Here is a 19,270-nt window from a genome sequence, read left to right on the forward strand (position 1 = left end):
ATTTTTCCATCCCTCTTCCCTTTTGCCCTTTATTTTCCATTTAAAAGGTAATTTGCAAACTCAGTGTCTTAGAACCAATGCTATAGGCTCAGTGCCCGAGTGGAAAGCAGAGCTCTGTCCTTCCATATTAACAGAATTCCCGGGAAAAAATTATCAGTTTTGTTACAGGTTATGAGTTTATCCAGGACCATGGGTGCTTCAGGAGAAATTGCTGGGATGATGTGGAAGGTTTGAGGTGAATATTTGGTGCTACCTTGTGTCTTTGCAGCATTTCGCATTCTTTTTTTTTTTTGTAATTTATTTATAAAAATAAATTTTTATAAATTTATAAAAATTTGTGTTGTGGCTTCGTTGCTGTGCACGGGCTTTCTCTAGTTGCGGCGAGCGGGGGCTACTCTTCGTTGCGGTGTGCAGGCTTCTCATTGCGGTGACTTCTCTTGTTGCGGAGCACAAGCTCTAGGCTCGTGGGCTTCAGTAGTTGTGGCTCATGGGCTCAGTAGTTGTGGCTCGTGGGCTCTAGAGCGCAGGCTCAGTCGTTGTGGCGCATGGGCTTAGTTGCTCCACGGCATGTGGGATCTTCCTGGACCAGGGATTGAACCCGTGTCCCCTGCATTGTCAGGCGGATCCTTAACCACTGAGCCACCAGAGAAGCCCTCACATCCTTTTTGCCATGTGTCTCCTCCTTCTGTACCAGTCAGCCTGTCCCACAGCCCAGAGAACATGGTGCACACTGGGTGGTCAGACTTCCTGGTTGTGTGCCAGCTCTGGCGCTCTGGCTGCGTTACCTTGGGCAAGTGACCTACCTTGGTGTCCTCTTCTGCAAAATAGAGTTAACGTTAGTACCTACCTCATATTCAGGCGAACGAGAAGACACATAAAGCCCAGTGGCTGCCCACAGCAACATAAAGGCAAGCGGTTATTTATCATCGTGTACACAAGTGGGTGCCATCGAGGTTAGACAGGGACCTCAGTGTGGACAGTGCCACGTCGGCTATACAGAAAGTGCCACGACAGTGCTCCAAAGCTCTGTGCTCTGAAGAGATGCGACCAGCAGTGACGGCTGCTGGCCACCCCCAGCACACTTTTGCATGACCTGTGGCCAGTGTGCCCTGCTGGTCCGTCACCCCCATCTCTCAGCCCACCCCCCCAGATCCCTGCTCCAGCCTGTTCCTTCCTCCTTGTCAAGCACTGCCGGGCTTGATGATGATGACACCACGGTTCATTTGTTTAGCTTCTTTATAGTGTGCTTTCAGGTTTCTTATCTCATTTCATCCTCAAAAGGGAGGTAAACGTCTCTATTTTTCAGATGAAAAACTGAGGTCCAGGGAGAGTAGATAACTTGCCAAGGTCTTGAGGCTGGAAAAGCCCGGTTATCTTGGTCTTTCCCACTCATGACAGACCCTGAGTTATTTTTTTGAGCCTTACACACACACACACACACACACACACACACACACACACACATATGCAGAGTTAGGTGATGCAAGTGGTAATGACCCTGCTTTCATTAGAATATAGGTCTCTCCCTACTATAGTGGTGCTTCCTGCAAGACATAATATTTCCCAGCCCACCTCTTTTTTAAAACCCTGTTCCGAGATGTGTTTCTCAACACCACCAAGCAATTAGCTTAATTCTGATAGCATCTACCTGGAGATAGCATCAGATCCCACAGGTCAAGGGCTCAGTTCCACAAGACTGCCCCCACTTCAGATGCCAATCACAAGTCCGGGTTGTCACCTCTGCTTCTGCCCAGCTGTCTATTGATTGGAGGTTCCCATGCCCCACCCCACATTTGTTTAATATGCTAGAGTGGCTCCCAGAACTCAGAGAAACATTTTACTTACCAGATCAATGGTTTATTATAAAAGGATGTAACTGAGGAACAGCCCAAGGGGAGAGAAGCACAGGGCAAGGTGTGGGGAAAGGGCACAGGGCCAACACTGTCTCCAGGCACACCACTCTCCTCAAATCTCCATGTGTGCACCGGCCCGGGAGCTCTCCAGACCCTGTCCTTTTGGAGTTTTATGGGGGCTCCGTTACATAGGCATGATTGATTCAATCATTGGCCATTGGTGATTGATCCAACCTCCAGGTCGAGGGTGGGGCTGAAAGTTCCAGTCCTCTAATCACATGGTTGTTTCCCTTGGCAACCAGCCCCCATCCTTAGGTTAACTAGGGCTTTCCAGAAGTCACCTCATTAACATAAACTCTGGTGTGGTTGAAAGGGGCTGGTTATGAATAACAAGACGCTCCTTTTCATCCTTTCACCTTTGACTCTGGAGCTATTTCAGGAAGTGATGACAGAAAACCAAATATAATTGGTCTTAGGGAATTCCAAGGGTTTTAGGAGCTCTATGCCAGAAACCGGACAAAGACCAAATATATACTTCTGACTATAAATCACAATATCACACCTGCGGTCAGCTTTTCCCTAATGGCAAGGACTTTAGATAGGGAGCTAAGAAATCTGATTGTGGTCTCAGCTCCGCCCCTAAATTGTTTGACTGATGGCCTCACTGGGGTCTCTTTATTTATCTGTACAGTGAGAGGACTGGTCTAAACCTGTGAGTCTCAACTTGTTTTTTCCTAGGACATAAACATCGGGTGACATTCCTTCCTAGACCTTCTTGTGGGGTGGCCTTCTTCCCAGCACCGTAGCCGTAACTCGACCCCTCTCCTGTACTCAAGGAATCACGTTGGGATGTGAGGGTTTGAATGATGCTATTGTAGCAACAACAATGACTCTGTTCTGAGTTATCAGAAAAGTGACTCATGTACGAGGTGAAGGGCTTTTCTTTAGTAAGAAATCACTTTACCACCTCCCAGTGGCTGCATCAGGACATCGTGTTAGAGGACCTGTCAGGAACACGTCCATCCTGGCCTGCCTGCAGCCCTGAGCCCTCAGCCCGCAGACAGCGTGCTAACTTAGCAAGTTTAAAGTGGAAGCATCCTGTAGTCAAAGCATTGCAAAACCTTGGTCTTTTTAAAACATTTTTTTAACAAATTTTTATTTTTATTTTTTTGGCCACACCACGCAGCATGTTGGGATCTCAGTTCCCCGACCAGGGATCGAACCCGTGCCCTTTGCATTGGAAGCGCGGAGTCTTAACCACTGGACCGCCAGGGAAGACCCAACCTTGGTCTTTTGAGTCAGAAAAAAGGGTGAACAAATCTCCCAATGGCCGGTCATTCTATGGAATGTTATTTAAGTATTGGTTTATTTGCAGGGCACAGCCATGAGGGTAGATTCAGGGGTACAGAGGGACTTAGGTTAGATGTGAAGAGCAGCCTCATTCTACCAGACTCGAGTTCATTACTCACCTGTGCCAGGAAACTGGGGATGGACCCTCCCCCATCACGTTTCTTTTCTGTCTTCTGGTTTCGTCATTAATGGATTCAAAAGCATCCAGAGATCAGAAAATACAGCCCTTTCTCAAAGCTTGGCCAGAGTCCTTGGGATGGTAGCACTTCCAAGAATTTTTAGCCAAGACACTTAGATGCTAAAGCTCTTTGAGGAAAGGGGTTGGAGGAATGGGAACGGTGCCACAGAGTCTGAGGTCCACATTGCCTGGAGTGAACCGGACTGTGGATTTTCTGTCTGGTCCTGTAGCTCAGACAGAGCATTGTCACTGAAGAGAGGAGGGTTTGGAGAAGACTTCAAGCAAAGTGCTTGTGCCCTACACGGGAACGTGGGAGCCAGCTTGCTTCCTGTCTGAGCACCACCAGCTGCCAGAGTGGAGGGCTTTCCATACAGAATGAGCGACTCCCCTCGGGAAGGACACTGGTGAAGGTGTGAACTCCTCTTCTCCTGGAGCAGCTAACAGTCAACATGAACCCTCGCCTCATAGTAAATATTGCTGATAGATATTACCAGCATCCAGTGAAACTGTGCGTGGGACATTTTGACTGCAAATTAATACAAGAGTCTGATCTTCACAACAATATTTTAGTGTGCTGTATTTGACCTAGGAATTCCAGACTGAGAAAGTAGGGATTATGGTCACAAAAGGGAGCAGCTGTGATGTTTAAAATTCAATGTGGACAAGTAAATAGATAACTTTTCAATCTTTTTGGTAGAATGGAAAAGAAGTAATCCATTTTAAAGTAATTTTTATTTTATTTTTTATTTCTTGGCTGCAACGTGCGGCTTGTGGGATCTTAGTTCCCCGAGCAGGGGTCAAACCCAGGCCCTCGGCATTGAAAGCACACAGTCCTAACCACTGGACCGCCAGGGAATTCCCCATTTGAAAGCAATTTTTTTATGTGCAGGCTCAGCGGCCATGGCTCATGGGCCCAGCCGCTCCGCGGCATGTGGGATCGTCCCGGACCGGGGCACAAACCCGTGTCCCCTGCATCGGCAGGCGGACTCCCAACCACTGCGGCACCAGGGAAGCCCTGAAAGCAATTTTAATAAAAGTAAAATGGGGGAAATTGAAAATAGTGGATCTGTATTTATCTATAAAAATAGATCAAAAAATAATTTATTAAAAAATAGATCAAAGGACTAGGTTTACTTAATGGAGTTCAGCTCAGAAGATTCTCAACCAAAGTCTCCAATACTGATACAGTTCCGATGAAACTCCCTGGGTGTACAAGCAAACTTCCTCGGGAATAAAACAGCAGGGTCTGTCGCCTATCGTTGTGAAACAGCTGTTACTCCTGGTGGCATATGGCCAAGGCATGTGTGGCATCTGGGAGCGCTCTGGAGGGCCGCCTGGGGCTCGCACACTCTCGGAGGACAGCTGCCTGAGCCACGGGAGGAAAGGTGCTCTGGATGAGGGATGGAGGCGCCCAGGACTATAGGGATTCCTTCCACAGGTGACCCAGCCAAGTGGTTTGAGGGCTGGGAGGCGCAAGGGTGTTAAATTAAACTCTTATTATTCAAAGACAGATTATTTGGTTGCCTTGATTCGATCGATGCCTCCCTGTCCCCGTTGCCCACTGGACCCCCTTGGGAAAGGGGAAAGGGTCTGAAAGAAAATAAAACTCAAATCAGCTGTCAGTGACTTCTGATAAACTTCAGCAAGGGGCATGACAAGGGTGAGCCCCAGTGAAAAAATGGGAATTGGAGGCTGTAATCAGAAAACAACATGTTGCCTGCCTTTAATGAAGAAGTAGGCGGTAGGATGTATCTAGACTGACCCCACAATGGCCAGAGTCACCTAAGAGTTTCCACATTTATGATGGATATGTTTGGTTTGGAAAGAACCATTTCATTCTATTTCCTCTTTTTCAGGTTTCAAGTGCCCCATTTGCTCTAAGTCTGTGGCTTCCGACGAGATGGAAATGCACTTTATAATGTGTCTGAGCAAACCTCGCCTCTCCTACAACGGTAAGAGCTTAGCTGGGGCGGGAGGTGTGGGGGGAACTCTGAGCAAGGGTCTTTGCAGCCTCCGTGGCTCTGGGCAGCATGTCCACCCCGCCTTCCGGCAAGAGGAGTGGAGCAGGGAGGAAGGCATAGGGACGGGGTCTGGAAGTCCCTTGGGTGGCCAGTTAGCCCTGGCCTTTCTTCCACCCACTTAGTTCCTTGCCCCTCCGGTCGGGAGACAGGCCTTGGTCACACAGCTGACAGCAGAGGGCCCAGCAGGAGCACCAGCCCGCTGTGGGGAAGGGAGTCTGGGCTGTGCCTTGCACACAGTGCTTCAGCCTGACTCTCCACAGTAGAGTAGGTGTGATTTGTGGACCCCTTTGGGGATTGAGAATGCTGACCTGCCACCTCATCGCTGCCCCGAGGCTGTGCTGCTTCCTGCCTTGGAGGCGGCCACGGGGCTGAGCAGTGAGTACAACGGGGGACTCAGTGAAACCCCCCTGCCACGGCACCTCTGTGGACAGAACGAGGGTCAGCACCTGCCTGGTTTACTTTGGGGGAGGCTTGGAGCCCAACTGTTCTGGGTTCAGAGCCTGCCTTGGCCACTTACTGGCTGTGCGGTCTTGAACAAGTGCTCAGTTTACAGAGCCTTGGTTTTCTGGTCCCTAAAATGGGGATTTCAGTACAGGGTTCATAGGATTTTTGTCAGAATAAAGTGAGATATTACACATAAAAGCTTTCAGTCCGGAGCCTGACACATGGTCAGTGCTCAGGAAGTTACAGCCGCCCCGAGAGATGCAAGGCCATCCCTGGGTTCTTTTCATCCTTGTCTGAAGTGGACCGTCTGCTCTTGAGTTCCTTGCACCCTGTACTGCCAGTGACTCTTGGGCTTTCCATCCTTACGCGCTTAGTTTGGTCTTCAAACCATGTTCCTCAGAGAACTGTGTCTTCTACGAGAATGGGCACTGGATCTGAGAGGGGTGTGCCCGACCTGACCCCAACCCCGGCCTGCCTTGTAGGTTAGAGTCACGGCGATGCTTAGGAAAACAGCGCTGAGATTTCTCAGGGCCCCAGGACTGGGCAGGAGGTGGGCCCACATCACCTGACCCCCATCCTGTCCATGAAAGTTTCCCAGGTTGACTCTCCTTACAGACCTTCCTTGGGCTCCTGCCTCCTCAGCCCCACCTGTGTAGGCCAGATAATTCCAGATTGTTCCTGTGAAATTAATCTGACGAATCTGATCTACTTGATTCTCCTGAAGACACGTCCTGCTATTCTCTGATCTCTTTTCTTGCACTGCCAACAGATTCTGGACGTGAGCTGGCTGGCCGGTTACCCTTTGTCTCAGATACACGTGGTCTGGTGACCTTTGGCATCTCTGAGCCCAGGTGTCCTTCCCTTTCCTCTCCTCCCTGGTTGTCCAGGGAGCCCCCGTTCTCCCCAGGGGACAGCCTGTCCCATCCCTGGGGACTGACTGATGCTGAGTCTCTGAGTCTCGTCCCTCGAGCTCTGGGCTCCCCGTCAGGCTCGTTGAAGATGCTCAGCTCCACTTTGTTCCTTGTCTCTGCCTGGGACCAGGGAGGGAGATGACTGAGTCTTCTCCCGCGGCTGACAGCCCTCCCCCGCCGTGGCCTCAGAAACCGTGTTCACTTATTTCCCACGTGCGCAGCACCCCCGTGAAGGCTGCTTTTTGTCCCGTGGGGCGCTGGGCAGAGTTCTCTGTGGACACTGCCTTGTTGTCATGAGAACACAAAGCAGCCTCAGAGTGGGCTCACCCGACAGGCCTGGGCTCTTGGCGTCATGAGGGAGAACTTTGCAGGGCAGCTGTGGAGAGCAGAGCGCTCTTGGGGCCACTCTGTAAGGAGGACCCACATGCCCGGCTTGGACAGTGGGGGAGGTGAGGGCATGAGCTTCTCTCCCGGAGAACTGCCTGGGATACCTGCAGCGCCTCTTCCATGTGAGCACATATGTGCCAGTGCCACCATCGGTGTCCTCCTTGCCTTTCCTCTTTGCCTCCAAAGAGAGGCAGCCCTGGAGAGCAGTCCTGACAGCCCAGCCCGAGCACAGGTCGCCTGCAGAAGCCACACTCAGAGTCGGAGTCCCCTTAGAGGAAGCAGAGGTTGGCCAACCAGTCTGAGGCATAACCATGGCTGTTCTTGGTCTCTTCTCACTTCTTCCTTCCTCTCATTGAAAAGCTACCTCTTTGAGGGTGTGTGTGTGTGTGTGTGTGTGTGTGTGTGTGTGTGTGTGTGTGAGAGAGAGAGAGTGTGTGAGTGTAAAGTAGAAGCTTTAAACTGGACGGTCTCTTTTGCAAAAACCAGTCCTTTACCACCTGAGGCAAAGAAAGGCATGTTGTTCCTGGTCCCATCCGTGGAATTTGTCTTAAGGTAAGGAAAGTGCTTCAGAAACAGTGGCCTGGCCCCTCCGTCACAGCTGGATTCCTCACATTCAGTCTTTGTCTTTTCTAAAGACACCTAACCTTTCCAGATAAGAGAAAGGCATTTGTCACTTGGGGTTTGTATATGGAGTGTGAGTCTCCGGGCTGGTCTAGGGCCTGTTTTAGTTCAGATAAGGCACAGGCCTTTCGGGGCCTTAGGCCGAAGTCCCCGGTCGGACCTCTAGGTATTTATTTTGGTTTTGCCAGTAACGTATTTTACCAATGATTTCTTATCCTGAGCTCCCCAGCTTTGCTTTCTCTCTTCTACCAAAAAAGAAAAAAGTGAAGAGACTTAAAGCATTTGTGAGGTGTAGAACTCCCAGAATCTTTCTGGAAAGGGGAGAATCTGAGACTTTCTTAGTGGATTAAGAAGTGCTATATTCTTGTGAAGATTCACTGGAATTCCTGGTCACTCCCATCTACACACACACACACACACACACACACACACACACACACACACCCCCTTCCTGTAGCTGCTGGCACCAATTGGGGAAATTTTTAGGAAATTTATAGCGGTTATATAAGATGAAATTTAGTTAACCACCAAATGGGGGGGGGGAGTAGAAACCTCCAAAATGAGACAGATAGAAAGTAGTATTTTTCTTATTATGAGGGTTAGCCTGAGCCTTGGGTTGGAAGGCCTCCAGTAGCCACCTGACAGATTTAAAAAAAAAGCCAGTTTTGGAAAGGCAAGACTAGTTTAACTGGTTTACCCAGTGCTCAAGAGAAATGTGAAGGCCAGTAACTGGTGCTTCTTGGCAGGCACCTGGTTTGTGAGTCCTGGTGACCCATTCGGAGGGGTAGGGAAGGGAGCTGTACTGCAAAGCGCAGAATCTTCTATCCTCTGTTCTCTTCAGTGGGCAGCTCTGAACCCAGGACCCCTCAAAGATGAGAGAGAGCTGGGGGGACCGGGACCCCTTTCTGCAGGTAAATGTGGTCAGCTTGATTGGGCCTTGTAATTTCTCTTTCTTTCCAGTATCTGTTTGTGGTTCTGAGACTGGGGGAACTTGCATTCTCAAGAACATGCACTCAGGTTTTGACCATCATACTGGTCAGCCAGCAAAACGAGCCTCAAGATGAGGGGCCTGATTCTGCTATGAACAGAAGAGAGTCACAGTACTGGAGTGGAGGGGGGTCGTGACAGATGACTGATTGTCCATTGAAAGCCGAGGAGACCCTGGTTCCAGGACCAGCCAGGGGTCCTTGGCTCTGGGAGAGTCTGGCGTGTGGCAGGTCCATTTTCCAGCAGTATTAAGAGAGCTTGATGGCTGTCAAAGCAGCTTCAAAAGTTCCTCTCCCCCTCACTTTCTTCTGGGGCGCAGACCCATGCCCTGCTTCTTAGGTCCTGACCATCCATCCCTCCTCTCTACTGACAGTCATTGCCCCCAACTTCAGGGCTCTTGAAATGATAAATGTCACGCAAGATTTCTTTAAAGGAAAGGGAATCTGGCTCCCCCCAAAGCAGAAATGCCTCCTGCTAGTTTAGCCCCAGCCAGCAGACCTGTGTAAATAGTGCTTGTTTGGCCTGTGTCTCTGCTCTCAGCGATCCTGTGGTTGGGATGGCAGTGCCTTTTCTTGGGCCTTGGGGAGCCAGGTTCTGGCCGGGGAGTGTGCCCAGCCCAGTGGGGCACTGCCAGGAGCTATTGTTCGATGCCTAGCAGCAGCTGAGTCTGGCTGCGAGGTGTCTGTCTGGAGGTGTCTTTCTGGGCGCTCTTCCTGCAGGAGGGAAGGGAGGAGGACTCCCGGCAGGCCGCTGGGTGAATGAGGAGTGGGTGGAAGGGAGACCGGAGGAGAGAGGACTGAATGGGGTCACAGGGCAGCCTCTGTAAACATGAAGCCCTGCGGAGCCGCTCCGCTTGTCGTGATCGCAGCCCATCTCATCAGAACAATTGGATCCAGAACAATTGGGTCGTGCCTCACAGTCTGTGGGTTGCGGTGGAGACGACACTGCTGGTAGGGGAACTCTCTACTCAAAGTCTCCCCTTTGCCTGGAGATTTCCCAAGAAGGGAGCTGGCGACGCCTGGCAGTGGTAGCACTGCCCCTTCCTGTCCCCCAGGAGGCTGGGCCAGCAGCTCTGCACATGCCGAAGGGTCTACAAGCCTGGGCTCTTCCACACCTAGGCTGGAAATGAGGCTGGCGGTGGAGCCTTTGTTTCTGAGTCATTTGCTGGGGACTCTCCCTCTGGCTCCCACCTTCCTTCCTCCCAGGACCGTGACTGCCATCAGGCAGCAGGGGAAGTGGGTTCTGTACGGCACTGCTCAGCTGCACCACACCAGCCTTCCCTCCATGCCGCCGGCAGCTCTGCGGGTCCCCTTGGGGGACGTCAAGCCAGTGCTCTGCAGGGCAGCAGTACAGCTCCCTCAGCCTGGCCTGTTCATGCTGAGCACCCAGGTTCCTCCACCAAAGAGAAAGATCTGAAGCTGTCTGTGAGATGGGTGGTGGTTTCCAGCTGCAAGGAAGAGACTTTACCGCCTGGTCTTTTAAGGAAAGGAGGCAGGGTGGCCAAGTGGAAGGAACTTGGCGTGGGAGTCATGGCCACTTACCAGCTGCCTGAGCTGAAGCACAGACCCCCTACCCCCAGGGTCTTTAGGATTCACTGAGATGTGTGTGCGACATTTGTGGCATACAGCTGGCCCCAAAGAAGTGAGGGGCTCCTTTTTCTCCTCCTCCTCGATCACTTTTCTCAGATAAACAGCAGCTGTCAGGGAGGGGGCAGAAGTGTGCCATCACCTCCCACCGCAGTGCTGTCACAGAGAGCATCGCCCGCCACTCTGGGCTGGCTAGAGGGCCAGGCATTGGCACCGTCAGCACCATCCCTCAGGCCAGGCACACTTCCGCACTCCCCCGTGGGCAGGGCCGTTGGCTTTGCACACGGTGTCGGGCAGCTGGCGGCTGTGGGTGCTTGAGAGGCAGTAAGAAAAAGGAAGAAAGCACAGCTTGGTTCTGTGTTCTCATCAGCCAGCATCGGTTGAGCCCCCCTCCTCTAGGGACCTCGGGTGCCCGGGGGCGTTTGGGTCCATCTGCAGAGTGGCCTTAACTTGTGACCCAGCTTCAGACTTCAAGATCCTCCGACAGCAGACAGCAGGCTCCCATCACAAGAGTGCGGAAGCCTCGTAGGATCTGGGTGATAGCCAGGCTTCAGCTTCAGCCGTTTCCCCTCGCCTGCTAGGCGCCCAGGGACACCTGGGGGCTGCTCACTCCTAGAGCCCAGGGATTGGGACGGGAAGTTTTACCCAACCCACTCAGGCCTGTGGCTGGATTTGGGCTCCTGCCTTCCGGTGTTGGGAGATGTCGCTCCCTGGGCACTGCACTGGGTGTGAGCACTCCCTGCTGACCCATGCTCTCAGGGTGGTCCCAGCCCTGGCTCCTCTTCATCCCAGGACCCCTCAGGCAGCCTTTTGCAGCCAGGGCTCTGGGTGCTGGTGAAATGTGCTCCCCACTGTGCCAGCCTGGCAGGCAGCTGTGCGGTTTAGTTCTTCCTATCCGTGCTGCAGACCCAGGCTGGCTGCTAAGCACTGTGCATGAAGATGCTCTGTAATGGGTTGTGTGGTGGCGATCGACTGTTCGTAAGAAAAGTCTAGTGTCTAGCCTCCATGTGCTCAAGTCTGAGTCCTTGATAAGAAGATGAACCGCCCTCGTGCCTCTTTCTCCTTCCCCTTCGCCTAGTGATACCTAGCGAGAAAAGAGAGGAGAGTCCAGTCCAGTCCTGCTGAAGAAGCAAGCCCCAGGTCTCATCCCCTTGCCTGGCTCCCGCCCCCTATCCCAGCCTGGACCTGACAGGACAGACAGAGCGCAGCTCATGCAGAAAACTGTTTGGGACTGAGGGAATTCTGACTTGCCCCTGGGCTCCCAGCTGACTCACCAATCAGAAGGGGATGCTGATTCGGAATCAGTAATATTGCTGTGTTCCCAAGGAAATCATCCATAAGTGAGGAGGGAAGCACGGAAAAGGGGCTGTATCCCAGATCCTCACTTTACAGATGAGATGCCGGAGACAAAGAGAGTAGGAATAAATGCCCAAGAAGGTCTGCAGTGACTGCCTTCTCAGAGCTGGTCTGTTTTTCCTCCCGTCTTTATTGGAGTTTTTTCCTCCTAGTATTTTATTATGAAAAATGTCAAACGTACAGCAAAGTTGAGAGTTTTGCAGTAAAAACCAAAATACCCCCCACCTAGAGTGTGCATTATACTGTACTTGCTCTATCACATGTCTCTCCACCCACCAATCCCTATTATCCTTTTGATACATTTCAGAGTGAAATGAAAACACTAGTCTGTTTCTTTATTGGGGGTTGTTAATTATAAAAGTAATGCCTGTTCAAACAATTCAAAAATATATAAAAATATTTTTCTTCTAATCCTCCTTTCCTCCACTACTATTAAAGTGTGTGTTTCCCTCCAGACTTTTTCCTGTGCTTCCACACACACAAATATTGAAATGTGTATGGTATCTAGTGCTTTTTTAAAAATGGGATCATACCCTTTTACAGATGTGCCACTTGCCACGTTTGGAGTCTGAGGTTACACTCCAGTGGCAGACCGACTGTGTGCTGTCTGCTTTTCCCTCCACGTCTCCCTTTCAGGTGGGCTTTGGGGCTTTGGGTTAGGCAGATCTTAACAGAGAACATGACCACAGGCTGTCCTGGTGGCCTGGAAGCTGAAAGTGACTTCTCTCCCAGCTCTTGTGCATAAGGACTTAAGTATTGAGTTGACTCTATCTTAGTTGTTTTCCTTGGGGTTCCTGATGGGGGGCTCTGAGTCACCATATCCTTCTAGGCCATGAAGAATCCTCATTTTATGGGCCCCAGATGTTTCCGCTTCCACTAAAGTTATCAGAGGGCACAAAGAAACCGCAGTGGTGGAGGGCAGCCCCACAGAGGGTCCCTGGCCCTGCCCCATTCATGAGCCCTCTGACTTTGGCAAGGTGTCTGATTCTCTGGCTGCAGTGTCCCCTTTTGCAAAACAGGAATAACACCGTGTACCCTGCCCGGCTTGTAAGATCCTGAGGCTCACTGAACACACGTGAAATCTCAGTGTGTATCATTGGCAGTGTTCACGATCAGTTAAAATCTTTCAGAAGTGGGGAGTTGCCCTGTTCAGGCTTTGCTTTCTTTACATCCAGAACCTGTTCTCAGGGTATTTCTCCTATGGTTTTGAGAACTTCTGGGTAACCTTTTGCTGACTTCACCTCTCTCACCTGCCTTTCAAATATTAGAATTCACCTGGGTTCAGTCGTCTGCCTTCTTGAGATTTGTCTAAGCTCTTTATCCCACATCTACCCCTGTTGCCCACATCTCTCCTCTAAACCCCAGATCTGGACTTGAATGGACTCCATCAGGTTTCCATTAGCGCGTCCTGGGGGAGACGCCCGGTCAGCGCCTGCCACCCAGCTCTGAGCTCATCATTACTTCCCAAGCTGGGCCTCCTCCTGGCTCCCTCTCGCTCTGACAAGTGTGCGCTCCCCTCCCCTGCCCCCCGTTTGCCCAGCTGCCCCAATTCATGCCATCCACCTTCCCCCATTGCTGGTGCTGGCCTTGAGTTCATCTCTCGCACCACGGCATTAGCCTCCATAGCAGGCTCCCCATCTGTGGGCTCTTCCAGTCATTTCCAGTAGTTTCAGGAGACTAGATGTGATCGGTGCGTCTCCAAGGCCCTTCAGTGACCCAGATAAAGGCCAGGTAGCACAGCAGAACACAAGTCCATCCTCAGGAAGTGGGTCTCACCTACCCCCCCTCCACGGCCCCAGGACTCTGAACCTACCACAGCAAACATCCTGCCTTGCCAGGTGCACAGATGCTGTCCCCTTTGCCTGGAATAGCCCTCCCTGAACAGTCCCCACCCCGATTGGGCATCTCCCGTACTTCTCACATCTGGATCTGTGTGTGTCGTTAAGACTTCCAGGAATTCCTGTGCTGTTCATTTCCGTCTTCTTGTTCAACCGCCCCTGCTAGGCTATGAGTTTCTTGAATCCTGAAACCGTGGCTTATTCACTGAGTCGCCAGTGCCCAGAATGTCATAGAAATGTCGTAGGGGATGCTGGCTCGGCCCTCTGTTGTGCTCGGGCTGTCCTGGTCACGGCTTCGCTTGGGGCTGTGGTGGGCAGCAGCTTCCTTCCATTCATTCTTTTCTGGTGGGGTGTGGGGTGTCTTTTTTAAATATTTAACTGAGTTAAAATGTGTATAACATACAAGTAACCATTTTTATGTGTACAGTGTAGTGGCATTTGGGACATTTACAATGTTGTGCAACCACCATCTCTGTCTAGTTCCAAACATTTCATCATCCCAGAAGGAACTCCTTGCATGATTCCACTTACACGAAGGATCTAAAGCAGTCAACCCCATAGAACCAGAGAGTAGAAGTGTTGACAGGGGAGAGGGAAACAGGCAATTGCTATTCAACTGGCAGAAAGTTTCAGGTATGGGGCTTCCATACAACAGTAGACTGTACTCTTAACATTTTTATGAAGAGGGTAGATCTCATGTTAAGAGATCTCACGTTACCACAAGAAAAACAAAGGAAAATCGCTTACTCATTAAGCAGTCACTCCCTAGTGCCCCCTGCCCCCAGCCCCGACCTACTTTTTTGTCTCTGAATTGGCCTCCTCTGGACATTTCACATAAACGGGATCAGAAAGCAGGTGGCCTTTTGCATCTGGCTCTTTCCACTTGGCACCGTGTTTTCGAGGTGCACCCACGTTGCAGCAGGCATCAGCTCTCCACCCCTTTCCTGGCTGAGGGGATACGCCGTTGTGTGGGTCCACGCGGTTCATTTCTCCATTCATCCGCTGGCGGACCTTTGGGTTGTCCCCACCTTTGGCTCTTGTGAATAATGCTGCCGTGGGCACACATGTACGCGTATTTGCTGTGGTACCCGTTTCTTCCCTTCACCCTTGCCTCGTACCACTCTCCTCATCACCATTTTTTCCAAACCAGAAATCCAGTGCACCTGGTCTGTGTGTATGTTTAGGGGGAAAGTCTGTTCAGGGAACCATTCTGTCTCGTGCTGCCTCTGCAGCATGTGTCCTCCTCTCCAAGCCTTTTTCATCCTTCATTGCCTGGGCCGCTTACTTGGTGATTAATCCCATTTTGTCTTCAGGTAGTTAGCGTGTGGTTTGCGTGTCTTGTGTCCACAGTGAGGACCTTTACGTCAAGGTCTCTCTTGGGCTTTCGCTGACCCAGGTGACCCACGCAGTCCCAAGCAGCTCCTAGATCCCTGCCTGCTGGTGACTGACCCCCCGCTCTCCTCTGTCCCCCCTTTGCAGATGACGTGCTGACTAAAGATGCGGGTGAGTGTGTGATCTGCCTGGAGGAGCTGCTTCAGGGGGACACGATAGCCAGGCTGCCCTGCCTGTGCATTTATCACAAAAGGTACGAGAGGGCCGGCAGGGCCAGCTTAGCTGCACCCCAGACCCCAGAGGGCCCCTTCCCTGTGGGTGGGGGGAGAGAAGGGCAGACTGTCACTAGCCACCCCGTCCCCCAGCACTCTGAGTGGAGTCGAGGCAGAGGTCAGCAGGTGGGGAGTTCTGGATGTGCTGAGCGCAGAGCCTGGGTGGCGGGCCCGACGGGGAGGCCTGTGGAGCCCCTGCCCCCTGGAAGGTTGAGCCCCCGTCCATCTCTGTGAGCCCCTCTGCTCCCGTGTGCAGACCCTGGTCTGGTGTTGGGGGGGTGGTCAGCACGGAGGGGTGTGCTGGCTGCCCTGGCCCCGCCCCTCCTCCCCAGAGGCCCAGCAGGCAGGAATAGCCACTACCTGTGGGCCCCAGTGCTGCGAGCGGCTATAATTAGCAGGACTGAGATTCGCCCTCAGGCTCCAGCATGAGCCTCATTCTTGTTTCCAACTGGAAAGAAGACACCTCCTTACCCAGGATAGGAGGACGCTCTGTGCTGCCCGTGGCCTCCACCTGTTCTCAGCCCCTGGAGCCCCAGAGCTGCTTCCGGACACACAGGCTTTTACAAAGCCTGACTCACGGGGCCACTGGCCACGGGGCAGCACGTGGATGTGGCTGGTGTCAGAAAGGCGCAAGTGAGGCCTAAGGGGAGGGGGTCTTGGCCTGGGCGCAGCACCCAGCGCTCCAGTGTCCCAGGGAAGCATTGACCAGAGCCAGAAGAAGGGAATCTTCAGCTCTGGGAGAGACTTATGCAAATGATCTGTCTGGTTCCTGTTTTGAAAATACCCAGATGTTTTACAGAAAGCTGTCTTGGGCCAATTTCTGTTCCCTCTCTGTTCAGACAGTGCTTTCTGTAAACACTAGAGACCAGGATTTCCCTGCTGGCCTCTTGTCTGGCTCTCCAGAGCAATGTCACCAAGCCACAGGGCCAGTCCTCCCCTGGCCCACCTTCTCCAGGAAGGAGGACTAGATGCTGGCTGCCCACCACAGCCAGCCAAGCCAGGTAGAGCTTGGGGGCCTCTTGAGAGGGAGACCAGGGAGGGAGCCTCCGGCAGCTCCTGTGGCTCAGGAGAGGGCTTGCTCAGGGCGGTGACCAGCCTGCCAGGGCTTTGTTCCCACTTCTTTCCCCTTTAAGCCTTGGAGATAGTTGACTGGCTGCCCTGTGCAGCCCCCCACTCTCACCCTCTGACCCGTAGCTGTTGCCGTCCTCCTGGGCTCCATGCCTCTGAGGCCTTGTCCCTCTCGAGGGCACACTTCCTGCATCCTGCAGCGCCTAGGTCCACCCCAAGTCCATACGCACTGCACCGGGGCTCCGGCTGCACCAGGTCCCCCCTGGGTGTCCTCCCTTCTGCTAGCAGACAGTGGGTATGTGGGGTCCCCGCAGGTGAGCGTCAGGCATTCCCCGCCCAGAGACCCGACCCTTGGAGCTAGCCCCCAGGGAGCGGCCTGGCCAGCCAGTGATGTGTCTCCCTTGCCGTCTCCCCTCAGTTGCATAGACTCATGGTTTGAAGTGAACAGATCTTGTCCAGAACACCCCGCGGACTGACCCTGCTGGGCTCGCTTGCTGACTCCTCTCAAAGGTGAGCCCGTGGTTGGGGTCGCGTCGCTCTGGGGCCTGGAGGCAGAGAGGGGGGCTGAGCTGCCCTCACGGCACCCCGCGCCCCGCCCTCCCCTGCCAAGAGGGGTCGGGGGTGAGGGGAGCATCTCAGCAGCAGGGGTTCCGTGAGGTGGGGAGGGTTCCTGGGAAGGATGAGAGTCCAGACTCACACGTTGCGAGGAAGAACCTGCTAGGTAGAGGAAGGTGAGTTGGGGGAAGGCCCCTCATGTTCCCCGTGTCTGGGGCGAACCTCCCCGAGGAAGGTTCAGGAAGGTCCCTTGGAAAGTGCTGGGCAGGAGAAGCAGCACAAGCCCTGGGACAGGATGCTGCTTTGCACCCCAGCTGTGCCTCGTGCTTGCTGGGGGGCCAGGGCAGGTCCTTGCCCCTCGGCGGCGTGGGTGTCTCTGCTGCTTCTTTGGGGATGGGAGAATCTCGCTTGCATCCCCACGTGGACAGCACACTCATTGGACAAGACCGAGTGTGGGACGGCGCCTCGTTCCCTGCAGCGCTTGTCGGCAGTCAGCTCTTGGCTGGTTCTTCTTGCCTGCACCCACCGCCCTCACCCCCTTCCAGATGAATCTGAGGCCTCCAGGCCAGACCTGGGGCCCCGCCACCCAAGCCCCTGTTTGCACAGCAGACAAGCACAACCAGCTTCCTCCCGAGATGCGCACATGTGCTCCCCTGTCACCGTCGTCCAACCCGTTTCTCCCGCAGGCGCCCTGCTTTACTGCTGACCATTCTCTCCTGTCCCCATCCTAGCTGTCCCTCCCAAGTTCTGGGCTGGCACTCTTCTGTTTTCTGCCAAATGAGAAACCAAAACCCACCTCATCTCACGTGAATCCAAGGGTTTGGGGGCCTCTTCTGCGCTCTCTCTCCTCTCTCTCTCCCTCTCCCTCTTTCTCTCGTTTTTTGTTTTCTTTTGTTCTTTGTTAGGTTTATTTTATTTATCCCAAGTAAACTCCCAGAACAGCTGATGATGTCAAACTATTCAGGGACATTTGCCCTTTTTACCTTCACCTCAAAAACTGAGGACGTGGGGTGAAGAAAAGGCGAGGGGAAGAGTGAGGCAGAGGGAATGGAGCTTGGTGCTGGCTGCAAGTCCAAATTCCCGGCATGATATTTGGCTTCGGGGCCCCCAGACCGGAACCACAGGTGCCCCTGCCCGGCCTCAGCGGGATGCACGCGGCTGGCCTCGGGCCTGATGGAGCACGACTTACATCTTACGGTCCCCACAGGGACAGCCAGGCCCCCGTTCCTGAGAGGAGGCTTCGGACACTGGGGCAGAGCTGAGCTGGGGACACCAGTGGGAACAGGGCACCCCTCCTGCACTGACTTCCAGAGAATGGTTCTCCCTTTCTCCCTGAGGACACCAGATTGAATGAGAGCGAGTTTGAGAGAAGAAAGAATCACCCAATATCCTTCCCCTCATCCTCATCTCAGGAGGGAAAGGGCATTTTCTTTTTCACCTTTGAAAGGCGTTGTGGGTCTGTCTCTAAAGTGTTTACAAAAAAAAAAAAAAAAAAAAAATTATAAAAAAAAAATGTCTAGTGTCGACTGGTGTTTTCCCTCGTGATGTTTACAGATTGCCGTCTGCTGCCCGGCCAGAACCCGCTCAGTGACAAAACGACCAGAGCCGGGTTCTCGCCACTCGCAGAGCAGAGCTCACAGCCCTCCCGTGCCCGGCACCCGGCGGTCTCTCCATCAACCGCTCTGCCTTGGTTTTTTTTGTTGTTGTTGTTTGGTTGGTTTTTTTCCCCAATTTTCTGGCTTGGTTTTGCACTTTTCTCCCCTTGGGACCCTGATATCTTGACTTCATTGCCAAAAACCAACCCCCTGAGGACCTTCTCCCCCCATCCTTTCCATTTCTCCTCCCCTCTTCCCTCCTGGTTCTGGTCAGTTCAGAGGATTTAACAATCACAAGTGTCCTGCAAAAATGCCTGAACGTTTTTCTTAGACCCTTGTGGATTTTTTTTTTTTCCAGAAAACCTAGACAAACAAAGACTTGTTAAAGGGATATGTACAGCTACCCCTGTTTTCAGGCATTCTGTTTGAGAACATTCTAGCCATTGATGTTCACATGTGGCATCAGCCCCTGCAAGATAGGTTTCTGTATTTATATTTTAAAATACAAAAAAAAAACCTTATAAAATGTTTAAAAATACGTTCAAAGCTGGGGGAAAAGGCTTTCTTCATTAGTCAAGGTGTTTTGATATGGTATTAAAATAATGTCTAATAAAAGATGCACTGTGTGACTTCATTTTAATCAAGTATTGTTACACAATCAAGAAATGGGCGTTGACGGTCTGTCCCCTGCTCCCTTGCCTACCTCCTTAGCCTTCCTTCAAGGCTAGCATCGGGGCTACAGGTGTGTGATGTGGTTCTCAGCAGTCACACCCGGGTGAGGGAACGTGGCAGGTCAGGCCGGAGTCCTGCAGCTTTATGACCCATTCAAGCTTCGTGGAATCTATCTGCCATCAGCTGTGGAGTGGTCGTGACAGAACTCTTCTGGAAAGATCTGCAGGGCAAAGACCTTGCAGCG

The 19,270-nt window shown here is 52.4% G+C and overlaps 1 protein-coding gene across 2 annotated transcripts in view; it reads left to right on the plus strand.

Moving 5' to 3' along the window:
* ZNRF1 (zinc and ring finger 1) overlaps window positions 1–18,969 on the plus strand; it is a 100,443-nt gene extending 81,474 nt beyond the window's left edge. Inside the window, exons 2-5 of one of the 2 annotated variants that reach the window (XM_024735670.1) lie at window positions 5,238–5,333; window positions 15,012–15,117; window positions 16,623–16,714; window positions 18,314–18,969. In XM_024735670.1, the coding sequence (XP_024591438.1) occupies window positions 5,238–5,333; window positions 15,012–15,117; window positions 16,623–16,680 (260 nt within the window). In that variant the 3' untranslated portion in view covers window positions 16,681–16,714; window positions 18,314–18,969. Of the gene's footprint in view, window positions 1–5,237; window positions 5,334–15,011; window positions 15,118–16,622; window positions 16,715–17,966; window positions 18,294–18,313 lie in introns of those variants that run through there. The other variant, XM_024735671.1, reaches the window with a different exon arrangement.
* The last annotated feature ends 301 nt before the right edge of the window (window positions 18,970–19,270 follow it).

The sequence above is a fragment of the Neophocaena asiaeorientalis genome, unplaced genomic scaffold, assembly GCF_003031525.2.
Source record: "Neophocaena asiaeorientalis asiaeorientalis breed wild unplaced genomic scaffold, Neophocaena_asiaeorientalis_V1.1 scaffold40, whole genome shotgun sequence".
NCBI classification, from domain to species: Eukaryota; Metazoa; Chordata; class Mammalia; order Artiodactyla; family Phocoenidae; genus Neophocaena; species Neophocaena asiaeorientalis.